Source organism: Ilyonectria robusta, assembly GCF_021365365.1.
Source record: "Ilyonectria robusta strain PMI_751 chromosome Unknown BGZ61scaffold_29, whole genome shotgun sequence".
Classification (NCBI taxonomy): Eukaryota; Fungi; Ascomycota; class Sordariomycetes; order Hypocreales; family Nectriaceae; genus Ilyonectria; species Ilyonectria robusta.
The window spans coordinates 327,245-351,079 of record NW_025764463.1 but is presented as its reverse complement, the minus strand read 5'-3'; the positions used below and the strand labels follow the sequence as shown (position 1 = coordinate 351,079).

The following is a 23,835-nucleotide window of genomic DNA, read 5'->3' as shown; positions in this document are numbered from 1 at the left end:
CCATACCTAATCATCCCAAGCCCACATTTGTCGATCCTAGTTATTCGACTTGCATTTGCATGCATCCCTCTCAAGCACGAACCTCACGCTTGAACCCGTCCTGTCCATCGGGAGCATTGCGTCCAAAGAGACCTAGTGATTCCAATGTTAGCGAGAATTGCAAAAGGGGTCGAGAGCGCTTACCGTTGCCTCCTCCACCAATTGCGAGAACGCCATTGTTGAGAAGGACAATCACGTCGTTGTTGCCAACAAGGTTGAATATCTGCAGCGTGCGGATCTGCTGGAGCTGGCCCAGCACGATGATCTGGTTGGCGAATCCAATGTTGTTGACGTTGCCGAGGTTGATGATGCCTTGCATACCCATCTGCTTGACGAGGCCTTCGATCTGAGGGGCGAGGTTGAGGATATCGCCGAGGTTGATCACCTGGCCGTTGTTCTTGCCGTCACCTTTCTTCCCGTCCTTGTTGTCATCCTTGTTCTCATCCTGGTTGTCACCCTGGTTCTCGTCTTGGTTCTCATCTTGGTTCCCATCCTGGTTCTCGCCCTCTGCAGGCGCTTCGGTCTCAGCCGGCGCGGCAGTCTCGGCTAGCGCGGTAGTCTCAGCCGGAGTGGCGGTCTCAACCAGGGTTTCACCTTCAACAGGTGTTGCAGCCTCGGCCGGCGTCTCGGTGACAGCCGGCGTTTCAGTCTCGGTCACGGCCGCTTCACCCTCAGCCGGAGTCTCGGTCACGGCTGCTTCGCCCTCAGCCGGAGTCTCGGTCACGGCTGCTTCGCCCTCAGCCGGAGTCTCGGTCACGGCTGCTTCGCCCTCAGCAGGGGTCTCGGCCGGCACTTCACCTTCAGCAGGCGCCACGGCTTCCGAGCGGACTGCTAGTTTAGCCACCTCGCCACCAAGGGCGTGGATGTGGCGGGTATCAAGCTCTGAACGGCGTTGGTCCAGTTGAGGAACGGCGACGGCCGACACCAGGCCAGCGGTCAGGATGAGCATAGAGAGAGACTTCATCTTGTCGGTAAAGAAAGTGATGAATTTTTTTGGAAAAAAAACCTGAAATCAATTCAGAAATGAGTGAAGTAATTAACGGTGAATGGAATAGAGCCCAGCTCTTTGAAAAGAAGGTATGAAAGAAGGAAGAGGAGGATGAATGTGTCTTGGATGATGAGAAAAAAGTATATTGTGGTGAGGTGGAAGGCAGCATATTATACTACTTCGACTCATCGTCAGACAACGCCCACAGTCGTTCAATCAGGTTCCTCTCTGATCGACAATGGGAGTGTATGACAATGCCAAGAGTGCATCTCCACGGAAGCTCTCGCACCCGCGTATGATCTCGTCGCAAGTGCTAGCGGCAGATCCAACATGGTGGAATTCGCAGCCAAGTATCAACATGGTCCCGGCATCCCGCCATCCGTCACCTTAAACCATCCGAGCCCGTACGACAGATGTACAATGGTGCGGAATTCACTGTCGTCCCGTCTTGTGAAACTTGGCGGTCTGGTGTTCTGGAGACGAAGGGCCTGTGCATTAATCACAATCCCATGGTCCTACCGGAGCTCGGATACGGGGGGTTTTTTGCAAGTGCAGTGCTGATCAGGAGGTTGATGTCACAGCCCAGTGAGAATGGACCGATGCCAAGGGATAAAGTGCCTAAGAGGGGAACGCTTAGTTCGTCGGGAGTCGGTAGAGGCGGATCTTAAACCCCAGTCGCTTCTCCAATGTAAGATCGGCCGGCATCCGGAGAGCGAGAATCCCGGTCTCGGGTTTCACAGAAGAGCATCTAACATTGAAGATCAATAACACGCGTTTTGGGCTCGCTGTGGCGCAACGAGCTGTAGGCAATGGGCTTCAAAGTTCAAAGTAAGCTTGTTTTTATCCGGATGGCATTTGGATTAGCTTGACAGTGAGGCTTGTCTTGCAAGCGCCGCAATGATGGAGAAAGTATGCTTTGGAAGAGAGAAGCGTATCCCAGCCCGTATACTCCCGATAATCCGAATAACCGTCACGTTTCCCGCGATACCCAGTGCATTTCCACGGTTCTAGTTGATAGAAAGCCACTCCAACCATCTCCTTTGGCAACAGAGATGCAGGTACCCAGGATACCAGCGTAGGGCTTCAAATGCGGGGAAAGCTTAGCTTTTGTCTGAAACAAATGGTGGTGCATCGGAACGGAGGTATCCGAGATCTCCGACAGCTCCGAATCCAACCCCTTAAATGCTTCAGAAAGTATGTGCTTACTGCGGGAGCCCTGTTTGACTCGGGCAACGCCAAGGAAATTTTCTAAGCATCAGAGAGGGAGGAAAACAAGACGAAGCCAGGCAATGGTCAGATTTAGTGGTTGGTGATGCATGGAATGAAGTGTCGTATTGCGGCATCCCACATCGACTTTATTGTCCAATTTCCTCGCAATCATTGACCAAAAAGGCCACATATTCAAATTCAATGACTGAATTACATACGCAAGCATCATGAGCATGCACAATGTATTGCTTAAAGGAGTGCCGACTCCGAATAGCAAAGTAAAGGTGAGAGTCTAGGGTAGGTGTTCCGCTTTTTTTTAGACTGAAAAAAATAAGCGCCAAAAAATGATCCGAGGTCAGAGAAACAGGAAATATTTCGGGGACGAATCTTCAAATATTCCCAGATGAATTTCAAGGAAACAACGAATAGATGTTCTGTATGCGTGGGTTTTGAGGGTGGGCCAAAAACCAGGCGAAGATGTTTGTGGCACTCCGCTTTAATTTGGGTCGTTTTGATACAGGCTTCTAGCTGTGAAGCACACAATGCCCTTACACAGTTTGTATTTGTGGATACTTCTTTTGCCTCTCATTGCCCTCCGCCCGCAATGCTGAACTTGCATACGGAACTCACTTGCCGCTATCAGACGCCCTCGTGATGCTGATTTTACCCTCACAGGTGGCAAGCATTTTGCCCAGGCGCCAGCAGGGAGTAATCAACCAGGGGGTAACCAACCAACCTCGGGCAGTCCACAAACTCCACCCACCAGGGTTGCATTGGGATGAGAAGCAGACGCGCGGCCCCTAGAAATTGAGAATTCACCATCAGAAAAGGAGCGAGTTGGGCAACATGTTTCTTGTGCTTCACCAAGTCATCCAACACTTCCAGCAAGGCGGAGAATTTGAAGACTTGTATACGTGTTGGTATCTCCAGACTGCCGCAGATCCGTAGTAAAAGTTTGGGCCTCAAGAGTTTTGCCCAAGGGTCTTGCGTAAGGCCTGCTAGCTCCTGTGGGTATGCAGGTGGCCCTAAAAGAGTTCGCTTGCATGATTTGTTGCCAATGATTACCGTAACGTGACTCGACTCAGGTGGCCACTCTCGCATTGCCTGGTTAGAAGTGCGTTGGCTCTTCTCCAAGCAACTTTCTTACCTCGTGTGCGACTTGAATATGCGGAATCTTCCGGTTCTATCCAACTCTATGCTGTAACCCCCCCCAGCGCTTATTTGTACTCCTGGCACGTTGGTGCCATAAAACCATCGGATGTGCAAGACACGAGGGCAAGATCCCGGGATCAACAACCCGCCCTTCACGATACCATGTGTCTGGATGAGGTTACTAAGAAACCTCCAGTTTTTGCTTAAAATGGAAGATTTACTCTCTGGTTGTGTCGTATTCTCACCGCCTGGGGGGACAGGGGATATTGTGGATTTCCGACTGATTTACCGACATGTGGGGATATGACTGGGGATGTGCCTCGCCATACGGAGTGCTTACTCCTTACGTGCGTAGATGATCTAACAAGATCCCCACGCCTCGTCAGGGTCTACCGTCGTGTGAGGCGAGATTCAATCCTATGAGCCATTGCACGCGGGACAGTCTGGTCCCTCTGACATTGAATAGCTGCTACGGTTCTAACTTCAAGACAACCACAAGGCACCAGTCGGGGATAGCGCTCCAATTATATTGCTACCGTCTATTCAATAGTGCACTTTGTCTCAATAGCTTGTTTTGCCACCTAGGGGCTGCACAGCGAATTCCAATAGTGTCTCTTTCAGCTTCGTGCAACAGGCCGGATCTGTCTGCCACGAATCCCACGATGGCACGGCCATGGACTGTCTGTTGACTAGTGACAATTATCGATGTTCTAGGCCATTCAGCGTTGCGTAAAATAAGCAAATTTACCACTGCCTTCGCAGAATAAACAATCACTTGTATAAAGGGTACGCATCGTGCCCCCCAAGGTCATCTCGACCATCGACACCCTAATCTTTCGACCTAATCCACCATTCACTCCGATTACGTTCAAAATGGTGTCCATTTTAGCAGCAGGAAGGGACGGAAACAACACCCAACTCATTAACTTGCCCTAGGGGAAATGCACAGAGAGTCGTCGCACAGGCGTCTTGGCCGGTCAGCCCGAAGCTGCACCAGATTACGCGTATGGGGTCGGATCAATCTGAGGCTTATATCTCCTGATAGGGAAGCATCTCATGAGATAGAATATCGGGTCGGTCGCAGGAAAGTTCGCTGGCAAGGCATCAATGGGGCCTGCGGCAGCCCAATATCTGAGGGGGGTTGAAGATGGAGGTTGGACAGGGAATGTAGTAACGGCAAGAAGGTTCAAATAAATCTCTCAAAAATAAAGGCAATCAATTAATAGACTCCCTAGCAGCCTCGAGCCCTTCCGGCCTCTCTAACTTCTAGGAGGAATCTCTAATGAATATGAAAGACGATCCTCCTCTCCTGTAACGGCACTGACCTCCCCTTTTAACCTTATCCGGGCCACCCTAGAGACATCCCCGCTAGCGACCAGCTAGCCCAAGCGTCCCTAACCGCCTGTCACACCATCAAAGCGCTCCTTGTTTTCCTCGCCCTTGGGGCCGATGTCCTCGCCAAGGACACCTACCGCCCAGTCGTCTGCTCCACCAAACTTGGCACCAAGTTTGTGAAGTATCTCTCGACCAAGACTTCGACCAAGACCGTGTATGCCACTCAAACCGAGAAAATATACAAGCGAAATGATGTCACCATCACTCCCCGGGCGATCACGACTACTGTCAGCGAGACCTTGACCGAGACAAGCACTACGACGGCAGAGACGGAGACGGATACTGCTACCGTGACTGAGACTGGTAAGACTGCGCATGTAGTTTCAGTGCTGTTTCGGTGGCTAACACACATATAGATACCTCAACGGAAAGCACCACGATTACCTCCACCTCGACCGACTACGTCACATCCACCGAGTACTCTACCTCCACCTCGACCAGCACGATCGCTACTCCGGCCAGCTTCACCCCCATCTCTCAGAGCCCCGGCTATGTTGCTAAGCGAAGCCTTCCCTGCGAGCGGGCCGCCAGTGCCAATCCCCCCAAGGGCAACACTCTTCAGTGCAAGAAGGGTTCTGATCCCATCTTCGGCGTTCGCCAATATGCTCAGAGTGTCGATTGCACTCGAACCCTTGTGCGCATCGTCAAGAAGACCGTCACCGTTTACGTCAAGCCTTGTACCACTACCCTTAAGGCCCAGACCGTGACCGCCACCACCACTCTTACTGAGACGGCTACTATCACCGAGTACCCTGCTGATGTTTCGACCACCGTCACTGAGACGACCTCGACTACCGTTACTGAGACCACTGAGAACACGGAGACGACTACTGTCACCGCTACCTGTGAGTTACACGATCCACAGCTATTCTGATGATCGAGCTGCTAATATATTACCTAGCTACTATTGAGACTGTGGTGCCCGCTGCGACTCCTTTCCACGCTGCATGTGGCGCTGATAACATCATCAGCACCGCCAACGGCGGCAAACCTATCACGCTTGTCCAGGCTGCTACTGGTGGTAGCTTCAATTCAATTGGCAGCTCACAGACTGCTTACAGCTGCTGTGTTCTCTGCCAAAACACCGCCAACTGCCTTGCTTCAATCCTGACTGGAACTAGTTGCTTCGGTCTCATCCGAACTACTTGCGCAGTCGGCCAGCTGGCCTCAGACAACTACCGCACTGGAAGTGGCACTGCTTTCACAATGAGCAACGGTGCTTGTGGAATGATTGCTAATGGCGGCAGTCTGTAATGATTTTGGAGTGGGATTTACGAATATATGTTTCTTCGGCTGAATTTGTAAAAAAGAAATATGCCTTGACCTTCTCAGAGCAGACAGTCTGAACGTGTATTAGACGGTAAACACTTCTGTTTCTTCCGACTCTGCCTTTTGTCTTAGATATTTTATTTATATATATTCCAGTTCCTGCCCAGGGAAATTTAATGTTTGAATCTGCTGCGTTTTCATTGTGGGGCAATGGAGCAAAATAGCAGACGTCTCGTCAGACCAAATCACGTTCATTCCGCCCTCAAGAGTCTAGTGTTGATGGGCAAAACACCAATGCACCCGAAAAATATCTTAGGCAGGCAGATTCAAGACAATTAGTCAATCGCTGAGCACGAATGCAAAAAGGCGTTTAAACAGACTACGTGTCGCGCTTCAAGAGAGAAACCTGACTTGCTATTTGCTCTGGAACGCTAGCGGTTTCGTCCACTGAACTCGACTCATAGGCCAAAGACTAGCCTGCAGCTGATGGAACCTTGGTTTAGCACTAGAACTATTGTAGATTAATTAGGTAGTGCCCACCGAACAGGCTGAGGACTCGAAGTTATGGTCTGCCGCGGATCTGAAAGTTCCCGATGCAGAGGAGATGAAAAAGAATAAGAACATATAAATTCCATGGCTACTGCCTCAATAAACACGGGGCGCCTTTAGCAAACACGGAAGCTCATGCTGCAAGATCAAGCTGGATCCTTGGCGCTATCAATGGCAAGATTGTGTACCTGTCGCAGAGCTCGAGGCCAACTCAGACAAAGGATGGAGGCAATCTTACTATTGTTTTGCCCGCAATAAATATGACCGATTCAATTATCGCGATCAATAGAGCTGGATTACTAGACTTTGCTTCGACCGGCTAAAAAGGCTTTCGAAAAACCATCAGCGTTCGCTCAAAACGGAACAAAGCGGCTAAGCTGTCTTCCTAAACATGAATGATGAAGCCATGAAAACCATTGGAAAACCTCATGATATCTACAAAGACTAACCTTCTGCTGGTGTCGTATCCAATAATCTGAGTCTACATGGCTCAGATACAGACAACAAGTGACCAGAAGGCGATTGATCTTTTGGGAATTTGGGAAGGCCTAATCTCTGCCGCTGAGAAGTTTATATTTAGCCCATGGGTTTGGAAGAGAAAAGCGTGGTCCTTCGCGGTCAGAACTCCCCAGAAGGCTTGAAAGGCTATTCCAGGTCTCGTCAAATGGGTTGGAGCTGAGCCTGAGGATACTGAAAGAAATTACATCCTGACATTCCAGTTCCGAACTTCTCGCCACAATCTCTTATTAAGAAAGTGAGACGTACAAAGAAAAGGACAAGACAAGATGGATGTTAGTCTGTAGGAACTTGCTGAGCCATATGGTCATTGGCGAACTCGGAACTCTTCCAAACACCTCATCGAAAAGAATCGGCTTGTTGCCGGAATGTGAGAACAATTCTCATCCGTACCTCTGGTGTCAATCCGGCTACCTCGTATGTACTCTACCCTACAAATCTAGGCGGCTGTGCTCAGGTTCATTGTGGACAGGTACTGAAGCGGAGATGGCTATAGCTCTTATTGGCAAGATGGGACTCTTGCGATAAGAGCAATTAGTCTAACGATTTACCGTAAGCGTCCTTTATAGTGAGGCGATGGATTCGTTACGGTCAAATTGATCAGCGCAATAGAGTTCAAAGCGATGAAGATCATGTTCCTCATTGCTTGGGCCCGGATCGGCCGGCCCGGTCTTCAAGGGGTCCTCTGAACCCCCTGCCTAAGGTCATGATATCAACCTATCAGAGGTTCTGTCATATAGTCACCTTCTAACATGAGGTATTTTTTGCGGTGAATCCTTTCCTCTTTTGTAAATATCCCGAATTCATCTCTCCAGGACGCTGAGCGAAACTAAAAGAGAGAGAAAAACACATACAGTTTCGATTGAAACCCTTTCGCAAAAACTAAGCAAAGATGAAAGGCACCAAGTGTGCCTTCTCAATATTTCCAGAGATCGGCTTAATTTCTTGGCGATGGCCGCGTGTTTTGCTAAGAAACCATTCTATGCAGTTCCTGAATTGGACGAACATTGCCCCAGAGATCAATGAAGCCATGTCTTGCGTCTATCAAATAATAATCTATGAGTGCTGAGGGGCTTTGCTTTGCTAGATCATTGAAGAATGGAGTAGATACCTAGTCAATACACTTTGTTCTAGAGATGAGGTGAGGTTCTATTTCTACACTGCTCTTTCGTGAGATGCCTCGGATGATTTGATACAAAATGTTCGGGGAAGATGTGATGCTTGAGCGTGATTGAAGATTTGGAATGGCCACCGGCTTCTTACATCTCCGGATAATTCTAACTATCTAAAATTGAACGTATTCTCCTTGAAGAACCCAAAACACTCCCATAAACGAGGCTTCCATGCTCCGAGGCCCCTTGCAACAGATTGAGAGTTGATCTCAGCCCGGATGGAGACAGTTTAACTTTCTATATCATGATAAATACAGGCTCAAGTTTGATTCCCTCCACGCCACCAATAACCGTCATCAGATTTGACTCATAACCACATTCCCTAGCATAACCCTGACCATACTCCTGACATGAACCTGGAGACTTGCTTATCAGTTGGATCCAGCCCGACTTTTCCAGCCCGTCATCGATGACGAGCTTCTTAACGAGCTTGAAGTGGTAGTAAGCATCGCAGGTGTAGTACCCTCCAGCCTCTGGTGCGCATCGAACTCCTTCAAAAATGTGTAGACACTGCCGAGCGGCATGTATTCAAGCAACGGCCTGAGTTCATCTGGGAACATGTCGGCCCCGTGGTCTTTGATGTCCTCATTGACACGGTTGAGCCTCAACACCTGCATCCAGGACACGATGTCGTCGGCCAGCAGGAAAGCCGGGAACCGGGCCTTTGCCATGTCTTCGAGGATCCATGTGTTTCGGAAGTACGGCCTGTTGAGGAATCCCGAGACGGCCTTGTAGCTCGGCACTTCACGCGCATCTGTAATGCCTTCGGGAATATCGCTCAAGTGAGCGACGGGCCCCATCCACTGCATGATAGGGGCGTAGTCCTCTGGGTGGAGCTCCCGGTCACCCGGTTCGCCGAATGTGAGAGGCATGCATTTATCCCACGCGCGGATGATGTCGATGGCGAGATCAGAAGTCGGGTCTTTTGGCCCCAACCAGCCAACTACCATTTTGGCGTGGCGGTATGCGAGTGCTGTCTGCGAGAGCCGCTCGGATGCCTCACGCGTGTCCCGCCGGTTGATACATAGTAAATCAAGCCATATGCGCAGAGGGGGCCGCGTAGTGCCCGACTTGGGCGGCTCGGCGAAGATGTGTCGTACGTTCTTGAGGAGGGAGCGGAGCCAGCTGGGCGGCTTCTTGGGGGGCAGCGGCGGATGTGGTTTGCTCCGGCTTTGTTGGGGCTGAAGATCTGCTGTAGAACCGTCTGGAGTTGGCGGTGATGCTGATAGAAAGACGGCTCGCACGTATCGCAGCGCCTCGGCGACGGTGATGGGTATTGCGACCCTGGAGCCGTTAAGCACGATGCACTCAGTGACGGTGATATCACCGTAGAGCGCCGAGAGGCCAATGAACTCGGACGAATCGCTTATGCTCTCATGCACCAAGCGGCACACGACCTGCTCGTTGATGTTGTTGGTTGAGGTCGGCTGCAGCTCGAGTAGCCGCACCTCATTTTCGCCTCGGTTGAGAGAGCGGTACCGGATTGACGTCATGCCTTCTTGAGGCATCGTTACGGTCTAATAAGCTGCATGGCCTTTATGCAGGTCTATTTTGAGGCAGTGTTGGTGACAGTTGGGTGGGTGGGTGTGAGCTTTTCAAGGCTGTTCCATGCGGGAAAGAAAGGCGGTCCCCAATTTTTATCATTATCATTACGACTGCCGTGGCACTTATGATAACAGCGGTCAGGCTATTTCTGAGCTAACAACATGACAAGGCCCCGTGAGTAGGGTCCCCAAGGCTGTGCCGCATTAGGCGAGGGTTGTAATGAACGCGGCCTGATCAGCAGAAGGGATTGCATAATTTGAACTAGGCCCACAGGCTAGCTGAAGCCGGTATTCTGTACCCTTACGCCTAATCATCGGATGGTTCAGCCCATGGGGTTGGAGCCAGCTGGAGCCTGCATTATATTTAACATCCATGATTCTCGGTTTCCCACACAAAGATTGGTGTAAGTACTTATCAGCCTTGGCAGCCCCTTTCTTACCAGAGAGAGAGAGCCCTGTGTAATAGGGCGTCGTTGCTATGCCAGCGCTCCTACAAGGGTTATCGTATCGAAGGGATCTAGAACATCCTGCCTGCCGCGACCTTGCCTGCCGAGACCGATAGGATTTATCTTGCCGAGGCTATGGGATTAGCATGAAGTCTTCACATACCAACGAGCTGAAGGCCGGAAAAGCTCTAGCCTCGGGGTCCAGTCCGAAGGTATCCACATGTCAGGGTTACCAGAGACGGCTACTGTACTCCGTAGTAGCAACCATCGATGTGATAGAAATCAAAAGCTTCTACGCGAGCCAAATGCGTCTTTCCTCAGGAAATCCACCAAATGGCTTCTGAGTAATGGTAATAATGGCGTTGCTGGAAGTCGAAGTCATGGTGATGTTCAAGTGAACATGAACAGGTGGATCGGCACTCTAGAAACACGCTATGCGAGAGCGAGAGCGAGTGAACGGGTCATGTAACAACGGAGTAGGCGACATCTGCTCCTCAACTACTGCAATGCTCGTGAGCAAACCAAACCATCAAACATGCCATACGGAGTAGTTACTCCATCACTAGGGTGGCGAATGCTGGAGTATCTCACCGCTTCACACGACAAACAACGCATACATGCAACTATTCCCAAGTCGGCCAAAGCCATGCTAGTAGGATTACTAGTGTGACTCCAGAATTGGTCATGGGATTCCAACTGAAGTTCTCACGATAAAGGCTACACGCCTTAGAGTGAACATTCCGTAGATGTTATCAACTATACCTAAATTTTTACAGATGAAAGACGAGGCGGCAATTGAAAAACTGTGGCCTCATCCCACTCAAAGTTAAATTTATTTCGGTTCTTCATTACGTAGCATCTTACGATGCTCCAGTTCTTCCTCATTGTGGAGAGGAACAAGGAATGAAGCAGGGAAGCCTCGTTGGACCCCTGCTAAATGCTTGCTAATGCCTGTTCGATATCTTCCACTGTTTGGAGCACCTCTCCACACCTCCCCAGCAATGGGATTGGATGCTTCCGTATCGTGCGCCGTAAGTGTTCGCCGATGACAGGCGTCTGTATCAACGAGTACGCGCTAATTGGCTACAGTATAGAACGGATGCTGTACCCAGTATGTTGTTGGTCCATGACCAGACCAAGAGGATAAGTGATTTGCAGAGAGGAGAGCTGTTTTTCCAATCGTGAGGGATTTCGTGATCGAATTGGAAGTACAAGGCAGCATAGATCATCCTCCATTTTTACTGTATTGAGAGACTCCTCCGGCCTGCAAACGCGGCCTTGGGACGTGAAGACGGAGCATGTAGGACTGGGAATCTCTTCAGGGTTCATATAAATTAGCAGAGGGACCCAAAGCTCGGACTCACTCCTGGACCACAAATCTCTGTAATTTCCCAGTGTCGATCGCAATGGTTCTCCCCTGGTGTTTATCCTGGTCTCACCAGAGCTACTGGGATGAGTTTTCCCTGAAGGGGCTCAAGATCAAAGCCAAAAAGCCGAAAAACGACGCTTTCCAGGGTGGTCCAGCTGGGATTCCCCCGTACTTCTGGAACAAGGGCCTCCGGAACCGTTTCAAGAGGCTTCTAGGTCGGAAGCTGAGACGAGACCCTTTCCCTGTGTACGCGGGTTACTCAGAAGCGAGAAGTCTGATTGGAGATGGGACTGTGGCTGAATTGGAAGCCCTGTCCCTTGAGGCTCGAGACTTGGTGATCCAAGTGTTTGAAGATGCCAAAGACGCCAAAGACGCCACCGAGGCGTCTGACAGATCGGCACTAGACGAAGCGTCGTCGTTGTCCTCCACAGAATCAGGACCCCGGCTAGTCTCTCTGCGGCTGTCGTCTGACCTCGAGAGCTGGAAAACATCTCAACACGCAGCTGGCAACATCTTGCCGCCGAAAGGACACGGGTTGGCGCAGGCTTCAGACACGCTGCTGGAAATATTCGGAGCAGCAGGCTGGCCCGAAGCCTTGAAGACGAACAATGCGCTCTTCGGCTGTGGCATCGCCAGCTTGCTGATGGGAGCAGCCGACGCGCCAACCATGTTCTCCAACTACGTGACTGACATGGCCTTCTACTACGAGCACGGCTACAACTACGTCTTCCCGTCGCTAGAGCCGCTCTTCGAGAAAGGCCTAGACGATCCGCATGCGCTACGGACTCCAGGGGGGAGACAGCGGCGTGGCGCCGTCCGCGCTGGCAAGCGCTACGTCCAGGGCAAGATCGCGCTAGAGAAAGATCACAAGGCCGGTTTGACGAACCGATCGGCGCGACTAAGCCGGAAGACGGCGCAAATCATCTCCCTGTCGGAGAGCAGCCTGCTGGGAATGGCGGCCGAGGCGATAGCGCGTGGCTTCGACGGTGCCGCCGTCATGAGCGACTTGGTGTTTAGCTCGCCGGGCACCGATGTTGTCGACGTGGGGTGTGACTTGGTTAATTCCGAGGTCATGAACTCGTTTCTGAATGTGACGGACATCACCGACACTGGCATCGTGAGCGAAGAGGTGCTGCGCCGCGTGTACGATGCCTACGCCGCCACGGGAGCCCGCATGTTGACGCAGAGATGGCATGAGCCCGTGGCCAGAATGTGCGCCGCCCTGTATACATGGCATATTCAAAACGACCGCCACATGTTCTTCCGCCGCGCTCTTCTGGGCTGGTCCAAAGCCCGGAAAACGCCGGCCAAGCCTCAGTGCGAGGCGGATTTCGACGAGGTGTTTGACAAGACGTACCGCACTACAGGCTTCTCGAGACCTCTTGATCCCAAATATGCGTGCTCCGGCGAAGACACGTGTGATCACGTCGGTCATTTCCTCCAGCGCCATGAGGATGAGCCAATACTCAAGGAGCTCTGGTGGTTTCTTGTCTTAGGCCCGTTGGAGTATATCAGGGGAGGCCAGGTTGATGAACGGCGCGAGCAAGACCTTGCTGAGGGCTCGCGGCTACGGATGGCCAAGCTGTTCACGCGAGGTCGAGTACTGGAAATGGTCTGGCTTATTGCTCATGCGAACCACCATGCCTGGCAGGTCAATTACCTGTTTGAGGCCGCCATGTTCGGCAGTATACTTGACGGGGGCACACTTGCTGGCAAGCTGGACAGGCAGGAAGAGAGCTAGTTCTGGCACATGGAGCTTATGTTCTTGGCCTTCCAATTGGCCATGATGTTTGCTCAGGACTGAGGTCTAACCGGCCTTGTGGGAGTCTCGTCATGTTGTAGAACGAGTCGGTGGTGGGAATCGGTGTGATTTATCGTTCAACTGCATGTAGGCTGCGAGTTCTGGACTATTGTCCTCGGAGGCTGGGAGGCATCATTGCTTTCTACGCTTAGCGTTGTGAATGGAATTTTTTTTGGCTTCAACCGTCCCTGAATGACAACCGATAGTGTCCCGACGATTTGACGAGGTGACGTTTCATATATGCTGTACCGGGGAAGTGAATGAGTAGCTATGACGAGCATGAAGTTGGAGACCGCTCTAGCGATATAATAAACTGATTTAAGTTGGATAGCCTTCGGGTCGCAGCACAGAACGTTGAGCTGTGTGCAGATACCGGCGTTGCAGAGGTTGGAAAACAATTCTTAATAATGCTTAGGTGTGAGATGCTAATTCTTGACAAAAAGCAGATAGAAATGCCGGAGCTGAATTGGTAGGGGTATTTTGACCGCCGTCACCAAATCATTCATTGGTACTTTCATGCAAACGAACATCATACTGAAGAGATTATTGAAGAGATTGATTGGAGGAGTTACTTTTCTCTGTGCTCCTGGACGAGGTGCAGCCTACTACCCCCTGCGACTTGTACACTGCCTTTTGGGTCTCGGTATTACACTATGTTCGGGGTTCATACCGCTGAAACTCACCGGATTTGAATGTGTTCTGGATGATTCATCAAAACTCCCACCAATAGAATCGTCCATGCATCACCCAAAACCTCCCAGCTCATTGGGAACTATCAGACTGTGGGCCTGAGCCTTTCATCTGCGACGAGCTTTCTTGAACATGATTATATCACGGCATGGTCGCAGTCTGTTGCGGGAGGAATACAGACGCCCCTTTAGCATAAACACCATCCTAACAAACGCGTTAGTTGTATAATTCTGCGTCGAATTTGCATTGCTAAAGTAAAGTCTCGGGACGTATTATAAGTTTCATGTATTTGAACTTTACACTACTAATTCTTCTGCAACATTGAGAACGCCACTGCATGTTAGCTGCGTGCATGTCGGCTTCCACTACGGCGACCAGGGAGGAGGGCTAAGGTGTCGAGGCGAGAGGAGATGCAGTGCAAGAGTGCGGCATAGATACGTGTTGAGTGGCAAAGCTTTCACTCAATACATCAATTGTACTAGTAGATAAGTCCAGAAGTGGCGACATCAAAAGAGAACGGAAGAGAGTCTACCGGGAACGCTAATAAAGATGTCATGCTTATTTGAAACTGTAAACCTACTGGTCTATGATGATCCAGCCCGGGACTTGCCCCCGCACGAAGGGTGACTGAAGATTGGAACGGCATTTGGATGACGTCCAATATTATCTCGACAAGACATGCCAAGGCTTTCTAGGTTATGAAAATGTAACGTAAACACCATCTAGCAGAAACACCGGAGAAGTCGGTCAGTGTTCCGAATGCTTGGCGTGAGAGGAAAGCACATGACCCATGAGACTCGGGATGCTGAGCCGGACATGAATCTCAGATTCGATTGCAATTGGTTCATGTATAGCCTAAAACTTTATTTACACGAATATAAGTTACATTGAAACACCCTTCAGCGATGAGCACATCGTGGGTGGCGTGATTGGGCCCGGCGCTGATCCAACTAGTGCTCGTTTCGTAAGAAGTATTTCGGATGCTGCGTCTCCTTGGAAAATTGCTCCGTTTTGGGGTTCAGCGCTGCTCCGTCTACTAAAATCGGAATTGGGCCTTGAGTTGTTTGTTAATGTCCACGAGATGCTTGGAATCTAGGCTGGGAAGACGTGAATATAAAACCCCTTCTCCCGTGGTATACATGACCAGCTGGACAACACGGCCTTCGCCATTCATTCCAATCATCGCCAATACTACATTATCTGCTCAACTCAATTCAAATGCATACTCAGCTCTATAAAGGTCTACTTGCTGCCCTTTTGGCTGGGGCTGCTCATGGCCACGGCTATGTAGCTACCATCGTCGCAGACGGCGTCACCTATCCTGGCGGCCTTCCATGGAGCGCCTCGGTCGATGCAGTGGGCTGGGCTGCTGCCAATCAGGACAACGGTTTCGTAGCTCCAGATGCATTTGCAACTGCCGACATCATCTGCCACAGGAGCGCCACGCCCGTGGACGACGCTGTGACAGTGAAGGCCGGGAGTACCATCACGTTGAACTGGAACACCTGGCCCGAGTCGCATCATGGCCCAGTCATTGAGTACCTGGCGCCTGTTTCTGGGGAATTCGCCAGCATCACCAAAACAAATCTTCGGTGGACCAAGATCGCCGAGAAAGGCCTGATTTCGGGCTACAACCCTGGTGTATGGGCTGCTGACCAGCTCGTGAGCAATGGCTTCTCATGGAAGTTCACGGTCCCCAGCAAACTCCGCCCCGGACGCTATGTTCTTCGCCACGAGATAATCGCTCTTCACTCTGCCGGCCAAGTCAATGGAGCTCAAGCCTACCCCCAGTGCATCAACCTCAACGTCACTGGCAGTGGCTCATCTACTCTTACGGGAGGAGACTTCACCACATTCTATACTCCCCAGGACCCTGGCATTCTGTTCAACCTGTATCAGTCATTTTCCAGCTATCCTATTCCCGGCCCGGCGGTAGTAACTCTCTAAGCGAGTGTTGTCGTGTTACCAGATTTGCTATGCTGTGCTGTGCTTGGGTAGGCTCTGCAGGGTTAACTTCACTGGGCCCAATTTGTACCTATGAACAAAGATTGTTTTCTCGTTTTATGTGGGTTTCGCTTGCCGTCACTCGTTGAATGATGTCCAACAAAGGGCTTGGTTAATTGATTCATATTGGATGAGAATCCTCGTGCACATTAATTGGAACGGAGTGAGTGAATCGAAAAATGGTCAGGGGGGCGATCGGAACAAATGCTGGTCCGAAGTGAAATGCAAAGTGATATGTAGTCACATTGTTACGTATACGCTTGATCATAGTTCACTAGGTACGGTACGTGGTGTATGTAGTAGGCCTAGTATTCGAGGTGCGGTGATTCTGAAATTAGTGACTATTCAGCCTCACATACATGACACAATGTCCGCTGTCCCGACACACCCCTACACAGACACTGTATCTACACCACTGGGCTAGTGCTTTCGTCAATCTTGACGCCAAATCCACCAACGGCAGTGGTATAACTCTGGTGAACAGCCTCGCTGGCGTAAACCCTCATCTCGTCCTCATAGGCAAGTGTGATGCCAGCCTTGTAGCCACCAGCCTCGCGAAATAGCCTCCCAAGCAAGGCGGAGTCTCGAACGGCAGTGTTGGCGCCAATCCCTCCCGCAGGAGTCATGGAATGAACGGCATCACCAATGACGGTCACACGAGGCTCGTTGGGCCACTGCGGCACACCTGACGGGGTCGAGCACGTAATCTTCCAGAAGGCGGCTTCGGACTCGTCCATGTTGTCGAATAGCGGCTTGAAGCGTGGATGCCAATCCTTGGAGATGGACTTGGCGATATCAGCAGCCTGCTTTCCCACGATGGAGAAGTCGTCGTTGGGGGCGCGGATGACGCCTGGCTGACCTCCCATGGTCCAGCCGAATTGGACATTCGGATCGTCCATATCATCGGAGCGAACGTTGGTGATGATAAAAACGGAACCTTCCGGGTGAGTTTCATCTCGGAGCCTGAAGACGCCTTCGCCTAGGCCTTTGAAGGCCGTGGTAGGCGCCTGGCCGTGTATGCCCCTGGCGCCCGTATCGTAGACCTTGAGCTTTCCGCCCGAGAGCTGTCGTGCAACCTTGGAGTATATGCCCTCACCTCCAATGAGCATCGATCCTTCGACCGACTTGGTGCCATCGGAAAACGTTGCCTGGACACCGTCGTCGGTGAGTTCGTAGCCCGTAACGTGCTTGCCCCATTCAATGTGATCTTCACAGCCCTCGGCGAAGACCTTCCGCATGTCTCCCCGGGCTATCCCGACAATCTTGCCGTCTCGTGACGACAGCTGCTCAGGCACAGTATGCTCCGTCTGCTCCCCGGTCACGGCGTTGAATGCGGTGAAGCCACTACCACCGGTTTTACCGCATTTATCCCAAAACTTCTGCCATGTTTGAGCGTCGAGCACGGATTCGATAGCGTCGAGGCCTTCTGACGATAGCCGGAGTCGGTACCCTTGGGCGCGAAACACAAATGACGCATCGCGCTCGAAGATCTTGAAAGGGATCTTGGACAGTCGCAGGGACTGGGCAAGGAGGAGTGACCCAAGGCCAGCGCCGGAGATCAGAATGGGCTTGCTGGTCGACATTCTGCTGTGTTTATCTAGGCCAGGAAGTTGGTATAATGAAAGGAGACGAGCAATTTAAATATGTTGTATAAACAGCGGTGTATTGTGCCTTACAGCACGAAATAATTGTGGCTTACTTTTAATTCTAGGCCCGGCCTTCGGTGTTAGCCAATATGCCGCCATTACTAATCCATCGGGCTAACTAAATGACGTCAAAGAGTCAATGGCTATCTCTAGGTGTTCCTCTCCCCGCACCAAACCATGATTCAGTTTGTGATCCATAGACAGATATCCGGCTAGGCCGGAGACGTCTGAGACATATCTTTCCATTCCACAGGATCTAGATTTCGCTGGATACACGAGGGAGGTCTGCTACAGTCGAAACACCTGGCGCTTCCTCCAAATACTCAGCTCATTGCGATAGAGTCACAAAGCACTTGGTGCAGCCACTCTGCCATAACCATTAGCGAGAAACTTAGCTGCGAGATATGATGGGCTTTGTCACATAATATAGGCTGTCATAACACTACGCATTAGCGGAGTGTTCATTCCACTTTTGCCGTAGCTGTCAAAATGCAACAGGCTTCAGAGGTCTAAGCTGCTGTGCTAGCTTGAACCTACCTATTTTAACGTTCCCTCCAGCTGTGGCTAGTTAAGTCTGTTTACACGGGACTAAGCGCTACTAATTAAATCAAAAGAGGCAACTTGAATAAGATCAGGTCAGTCTATTGTACTGAAGAACACAACTGCATATTGCTAACCGCCTAATATGCGAGATTGACGCATTCGCCCTTCCAGCGATGAACATCTCCCTCTCGTACATGGGTCTGAAGAAAATGAATGAAATAAGGACATTTGGAGGGTAACAACGCTTTGGGAATGCCACGCAAAGGTGATTACTATGTAAGACTACTAACCACTTGGTCAAGACGACACCTGCTGATCTTCCTCGGCTTCTCCAAGCCTCGAGTGAATGTTACCCCAACCACTGCATTTCCCTTTTTCCCCAGCTTGATGCAGTATGAAGTAGTGTACGCATCACTTCCAGCTGTAGCTATACCTCCCCTCCGAGCACCTATCCGTATTGCTATCTTTCTCTGTCACCTTAGCTACCCTACAGACAGATGCCTGGTACTAATTGGCTGGGTCATGGTAAAACCTCAACGGATCCGGACAGCTTAGCGTACAATGCCGTCCCACCTTCTACTGTAAATCACCTAGATTGACGCCATATCCGTAGAGCCGCAGAATGCAATTGGCCACCTTGATATTTCATGCGACGCTAGGCTGCCCGGATCCGTCGAGATTTTACGGAGTAGGGTAAGCGTAATTTGGAGTTGGTGCCTTGCTCTGCTCGAGGCCACAGGGCCCAGTCCTTGGAAGATCGATGCGAAGGCTGCCACCTAAATTGACAAGGAGGATTGTGGCTGGACTTAGCGAGGAAAAGAGAGGCTGAGAGCTGTCTACATTAATCCATCAGAGGAGGGGCAGTGTTAGGCAGCAGGTTAGATGAAGCAAGGTCATGCCATCACGAATCCTTCCGGCAAAGCGGCAATACGACTCCACATAACCATTGCCAGGTGGTTCTCTAATTGGCTGGAATCCCTTCTCGTGAAACTGCCTCGCGCCTTTCGTCACGGTACACTGCCACAGAGGCTCCCTCATAATTACTCCAAATTCCCCGGCCAGAATGGAATCATCTGCCTTCATGTTAAGTCCATCCACCTTTGGATCATCAACACAGGTTTCCATTTGAACCAAACCCGTCGTTACAATGGATAGAAATAGCCACTCCAACGGGAGACCCTTCCCCGCTCACCGAGACGACGAAATCTCGCGTCTTCTGCTCGATCCCCAGGACGTTGAGGAGCAGCCCTCTTTCAGCCTAACCTTCTCCACCATCCGGCTCCTCCGCATCCCCATTATTCCCATCGCCATCGCCGATAGCATCCTTATGAGCAACGCTCACGACCACATCGTCTTGGGTGTCCTGTTCGAAGCCCTCCCCGTCGGACTCTGCCTGTGGACCGCCTTCAGCGTTTTCGGCACCCCTGCCACGAGGAGGAACAGTTTTGAGCTCACGGTTGGCGACTATGTATTATTTTGGGGACGGAAGGGCCAGGATCTCGACACCGTCTCGGAGCGAAAGACGCGTCCGTATCAGATCATTCTGGGCGACTTCTTTGTTTCCCTCCTCCTCATCCTCCTGACCGTCCTCTCTCTCACGACGCATATCTGGCAATACGACGTGCGCCTCAGGGTCTTTTCCTTGAGTCTTACATTGTCGTACGTGCTCCACTCTATAAACCTCTCTTAAATTGCAACTAACATGGATAGTATTCTCCAACTTGCCTTGACCGTTCTCAACTTCTTTACCCTCTTCCGAAAGGCCAAGCTCACTTTGCACATGGCCGAGAATGACCAAAACTTCAAATACGTGATCCCCGAGGCATACTCGGATGAAGAATCGCATTCTGCGTCCGTGTCCTCTGGGGCAAGGGGAGATGAAAGTAAGCCGAGCTAAGATGGGACAGCATCGTGATTCATGCTAACGACCTCTTGGGATTAGACACCAAAACTCTCCCTGGTATCCGACATTGATTTGTTAAAAGTCTTTGGTACTTGAGATTGGCCGCACCGAGGGATATTTATTTTGTAAACTATTTTCGATCGTTGCGAATCAAGATGGATATATCGCACCCATTTGTAACACGAACTGAGGTATACGGCAGTGAGATGGTTGTCAAGAAGATGCAGACCGTGTTAAGTTGGAGCGCCGGTCATCGCGTTCTCGACGGCGCGACTGTGGTGAGGTGTGCACAGCAGGTTACCCTCTTGCTCGAGAACATTGACTACAACGAGTCTAAATCTCAAACACATTTAAACGAGTTGCACACTAATCTAAGTTCTGTCTGCTCCCTCAAGGTGAGCAAGTTGCCGGCACAAGGTCAAGAAAAAACATTTTTATCCACAATTCAAGCATTTGTTACCTAATGCTACCACAATGACCAAATATCAAGACGAGTTGCACACACAAACAAATCTATGCCACAATGGCCACCGAGAGGGAAGTGCGATCCGTCCTCACGCGAGAAAAGTGTTGATCGAATTGCAAGGCGAAGTAACAAGCTGCCAATTTGAGCAACGTGCATCGGGTTGAGATGGAGTGACGGCTGTTGAAATCAAGTTCGCAAAGCCACTCATTTGCCCCCAAATTCTTCTGGACTGCTTTCTGCGACACTGATCCGATGCTTGACGCGTGGTTCTTCCCTACCAGATCGATCAAGCATGAATATCTCTTTGGTCAAGGCAGCTTCAACTTTATTGGCAATATTTGAAATCCAGACCAGTCGACTCGGCTGTGTCGTTCGTATTGATGCTCGGCTTCTTCCCTTCCCTTAATTATCAAGGACTACAAGCTGCAACTAGCCTATCTATTTGGAGGTAGTAAGCCAATGTCGCCCGAAGTCCCTTGATTGGTCGACGAGCCTTGCATTACTAGATGAGAGAGCGTATACAGCGTTTAAAGGACCTCGATTCCCTAGATGCTATCAGTCTAGATTTGACTTTACCAGCCTGGAAAAGCTGGGAAAGCTTGATATTGGTCATTGTAGAAGTAGTGTGTTTTCAAATTGCTTAAATGTGAAAATGAAATGTCTGCTTTTGACTTTGTGTCAGCAGCTTGCTCACCTTGAGAGAGCAGATGTTCACCTTGAGAGATCAAATGTTCACCTAAGACCTTGAGGGAGCAAATGTTCACCTTGAGGGAGCCGAATGCCTTTAACTTGATTACTTAGAGCTCCTCGAGAGTAGGTGCCAACACTCATCCCTCAATATTCTCCGTCAACAACATTTCTTCTTATCATCACATTCTGCCCAGCATGCTGGCTCTCAACTTACTCAGCCTGAACCCGCTGGGTCTTCTCCTTCTGTCTGCCACTGCCGTCACTGCCGCCCCAACGCGTCAGCCAGTTGCCCGCCCTACTCACTATGTCGCCTTTGGTGACTCCTTTGCTGCAGGCCTCGGGGCTGGCTACGAGTCTGGGACCGGTCGTCTCGACGGGTGTTATCGCTACGATCGAGGGTATCCGTCCGCGCTGCAGGCGCTCATCGATGGCGACTCGATAATCAAAGTCGAGAACCTCAAGGCCTGTACGGGCGCGAAGGCCGATCAGGTTAAGGCGCAGGCAAAGTTCCTCGATGAAACTGTAGACTTGGTGAGTTTCCTTATCTGCACTATCTGCATGTATAGGTGCATCTATTCAACTTGATTTACCTCTGCCTACTTCAGTCATCAACGCTAACTCCTGAGCGTGTCTAGGCCACTATATCAGTTGGCATAAACGACGTCGGTTTTGGCAATATTGTCAATGATTGCATCTACCGATTTAAAGGGAGCCTCTCGGGCGACTGCCAGTCGACGCTAGACAGCTCCAGAAATTACATTGAGAGCGATCTCGGTCCTGCAGTTAAGGACGCACTCCAGGCCTTTATGGACCGGCCGCATCATGCAAACCTGCGCATCTTTGTCACAGGCTACGCGCAGTTCTTCTACCCAGGCCCCTCAGACCAGTGCGACGGTGTCTCTTGGAACTACTGGCAGGACTCGCCTGAGAGTGGTAGTGGCCAGAATATGACACAGGCGTTGCGAAGTCAGCTGAATGAGCTTGTTGTTGCAGTTAACAACAAGATCGACGAGGTTGTTCGCAGCTTTCACGATGCAAAGATCAACTTCGTCGACTATGATGACAGGTTCAACCGCTTTTGCGAAGATGGCTTTACAGAGCCACAGCCCCCTGGCGAAGAGCGGCCCGACCTCTTTATGCACCAGTACTACACGCCCGACAGCCCGTTGCCCCAGGACTACACGCCAGACCCCCAGTTGCAGGATGTCGGCGAGTGCTTGGAGGTCAGCGTCTCGGCCGAGGCCAAGAACCTGGCTCAGGGCATGCTGGAGTTTGCCAACGGCCACCCGGATGTCAAGGTGGCGACACCGTTTAACGAGCATCCCGTCAATATCACCATGCTCCCAGACCATATCCCGGTAGGCATCATGAAAGCCTTCCATCCCACTCAAAAGGGCCACGAGACAATCGCCCTCGAAGTGTGGAAGGCATACACACGCGTGAATACACATCCGCCAAGCAGTAGCCTACAGCCTCTGCCTAAAAACTTCCATATTGGAGACAGCGGCACGCGTGTCTCAGGCAACTTCCCGCGCTCCTTTGGCCTTCTCGATAGCAACCTGTCCGTTCGTAGTATTCTCTATCGCATGCGAGATCGGGCGTGCCCGGGGCTGTGCCATACGGTACGCGGTATCCCGAGGGACTTGCTGTTGAATACACGACAAGGAGAGGACGGGTGTAACTTTGTGACGCGCATTTCCGAAGGCAAGGAGCTTTTTTTTACTGCATCCCATGCAGGCCAGAACTGCTGGGATGCCACCAAGCGCATGATTGACGAGCGTATGACGGATTATGGCGAGCCCATCCACACGGAGAGCTGGGTAAATGGTAGTGACTGTAAGTTGAACAAACCCTCCGCTTGTCTTTACTCCTTTCTTCTCCTCACTCTACCACCCGTATATATGCCTTGGCTGACAAAATAACCACCTGTACAGACGAATACTACAATGTCGGAATCCGTGACTTCACCCCCGGCTGCAAGGACTCGCCATCAGACCATCTCGGCCATCTGCATGTAGCCTGCCGCCGTTTCGAAAACGTCTTCTCAGACCGCTACGAGGTATATCTCAACAACTGGGATGATGGAGACCGGGGCAAGTCGATCCACCATGGCGTCGAGGACTGCCACATGTTCCCCACGAAGTGGAAGTACAAGGAAGCGCCCACCGACCAACTCCGCCCGTATACCTTTTCGGACCGCACAGAGGCTGACAAATGGGTTAAATGGTACATGATGTGTAGCACTGGGAAGTGCGTGGAGAGCAAGATTGAGGAGGTGTTGGGTCTGCGGGCGGGTGGGCTCAAATGTCCCTTTGGGGAGTGGTTTGAGCTGGACTTGTTCAACTGAATTAAGTAATAGAAGACTAGATCTTCAGAGAAGAGAGCCGGTAGTTTCTAATGAGTTTCCATGGCAATTTGTATGGCTAGATAAGCAAGTAACCATC

General features: G+C 50.9%; 7 protein-coding genes across 7 annotated transcripts; 5 read left to right on the top strand and 2 right to left on the bottom strand.

Moving 5' to 3' along the window:
• Positions 1-4,676: 4,676 nt before the first annotated feature.
• On the top strand, positions 4,677-6,037 carry BGZ61DRAFT_538582 (uncharacterized protein; the record flags this gene model as incomplete). The annotated part of the gene is made up of 4 exons (XM_046254668.1): positions 4,677-4,699; positions 4,761-5,086; positions 5,140-5,628; positions 5,685-6,037. 4 exons carry the CDS (start codon positions 4,677-4,679, stop codon positions 6,035-6,037), a joined length of 1,191 nt encoding a protein of 396 aa, XP_046097543.1.
• Positions 6,038-8,287: 2,250 nt separating this feature from the next.
• On the bottom strand, positions 8,288-9,915 carry BGZ61DRAFT_461950 (uncharacterized protein). Its single transcript, XM_046247245.1, has one exon. It carries the CDS (start codon positions 9,795-9,797, stop codon positions 8,661-8,663), a length of 1,137 nt encoding a protein of 378 aa, XP_046097542.1. The 5' UTR covers positions 9,798-9,915; the 3' UTR covers positions 8,288-8,660.
• A 1,673-nt stretch (positions 9,916-11,588) lies between these two features.
• BGZ61DRAFT_461948 (uncharacterized protein) lies at positions 11,589-13,769 on the top strand. The gene has a single exon (XM_046247244.1). The coding sequence runs from the start codon at positions 11,686-11,688 to the stop codon at positions 13,387-13,389; it is 1,704 nt and encodes a 567-aa protein (XP_046097541.1). The 5' UTR covers positions 11,589-11,685; the 3' UTR covers positions 13,390-13,769.
• Positions 13,770-15,357: 1,588 nt separating this feature from the next.
• BGZ61DRAFT_498740 (glycoside hydrolase) lies at positions 15,358-16,086 on the top strand (the record flags this gene model as incomplete). The annotated part of the gene is made up of 1 exon (XM_046251318.1): positions 15,358-16,086. The coding sequence occupies one exon, from the start codon at positions 15,358-15,360 to the stop codon at positions 16,084-16,086; it is 729 nt and encodes a 242-aa protein (XP_046097540.1).
• A 296-nt stretch (positions 16,087-16,382) lies between these two features.
• Positions 16,383-17,829, bottom strand: BGZ61DRAFT_461947 (uncharacterized protein). The gene has a single exon (XM_046247243.1). The coding sequence runs from the start codon at positions 17,724-17,726 to the stop codon at positions 16,551-16,553; it is 1,176 nt and encodes a 391-aa protein (XP_046097539.1). The 5' UTR covers positions 17,727-17,829; the 3' UTR covers positions 16,383-16,550.
• Positions 17,830-19,388: 1,559 nt separating this feature from the next.
• BGZ61DRAFT_461945 (uncharacterized protein) lies at positions 19,389-20,725 on the top strand. The gene is made up of 3 exons (XM_046247242.1): positions 19,389-19,991; positions 20,043-20,215; positions 20,275-20,725. The coding sequence occupies exons 1-3, from the start codon at positions 19,480-19,482 to the stop codon at positions 20,304-20,306; spliced, it is 717 nt and encodes a 238-aa protein (XP_046097538.1). The 5' UTR covers positions 19,389-19,479; the 3' UTR covers positions 20,307-20,725.
• An 861-nt stretch (positions 20,726-21,586) lies between these two features.
• Positions 21,587-23,738, top strand: BGZ61DRAFT_538576 (SGNH hydrolase-type esterase domain-containing protein; the record flags this gene model as incomplete). Its single annotated transcript, XM_046254667.1, has 3 exons — positions 21,587-21,922; positions 22,027-23,227; positions 23,326-23,738. The coding sequence occupies 3 exons, from the start codon at positions 21,587-21,589 to the stop codon at positions 23,736-23,738; spliced, it is 1,950 nt and encodes a 649-aa protein (XP_046097537.1).
• Positions 23,739-23,835: the final 97 nt, after the last annotated feature.

Coding starts and splice junctions, on each gene's coding strand:
- BGZ61DRAFT_461947 (XM_046247243.1), bottom strand. CDS start 17,726: ATGTCGACCAGCAAGCCCATTCTGATCTCCGGCGCTGGCCTTGGGTCA.
- BGZ61DRAFT_461945 (XM_046247242.1), top strand. CDS start 19,480: ATGGATAGAAATAGCCACTCCAACGGGAGACCCTTCCCCGCTCACCGA. Junction 19,992..20,042: donor TCCTTGAGTCTTACATTGTC/GTACGTGCTCCA, acceptor TAACATGGATAG/TATTCTCCAACTTGCCTTGA. Junction 20,216..20,274: donor TGGGGCAAGGGGAGATGAAA/GTAAGCCGAGCT, acceptor TCTTGGGATTAG/ACACCAAAACTCTCCCTGGT.
- BGZ61DRAFT_461948 (XM_046247244.1), top strand. CDS start 11,686: ATGGTTCTCCCCTGGTGTTTATCCTGGTCTCACCAGAGCTACTGGGAT.
- BGZ61DRAFT_461950 (XM_046247245.1), bottom strand. CDS start 9,797: ATGCCTCAAGAAGGCATGACGTCAATCCGGTACCGCTCTCTCAACCGA.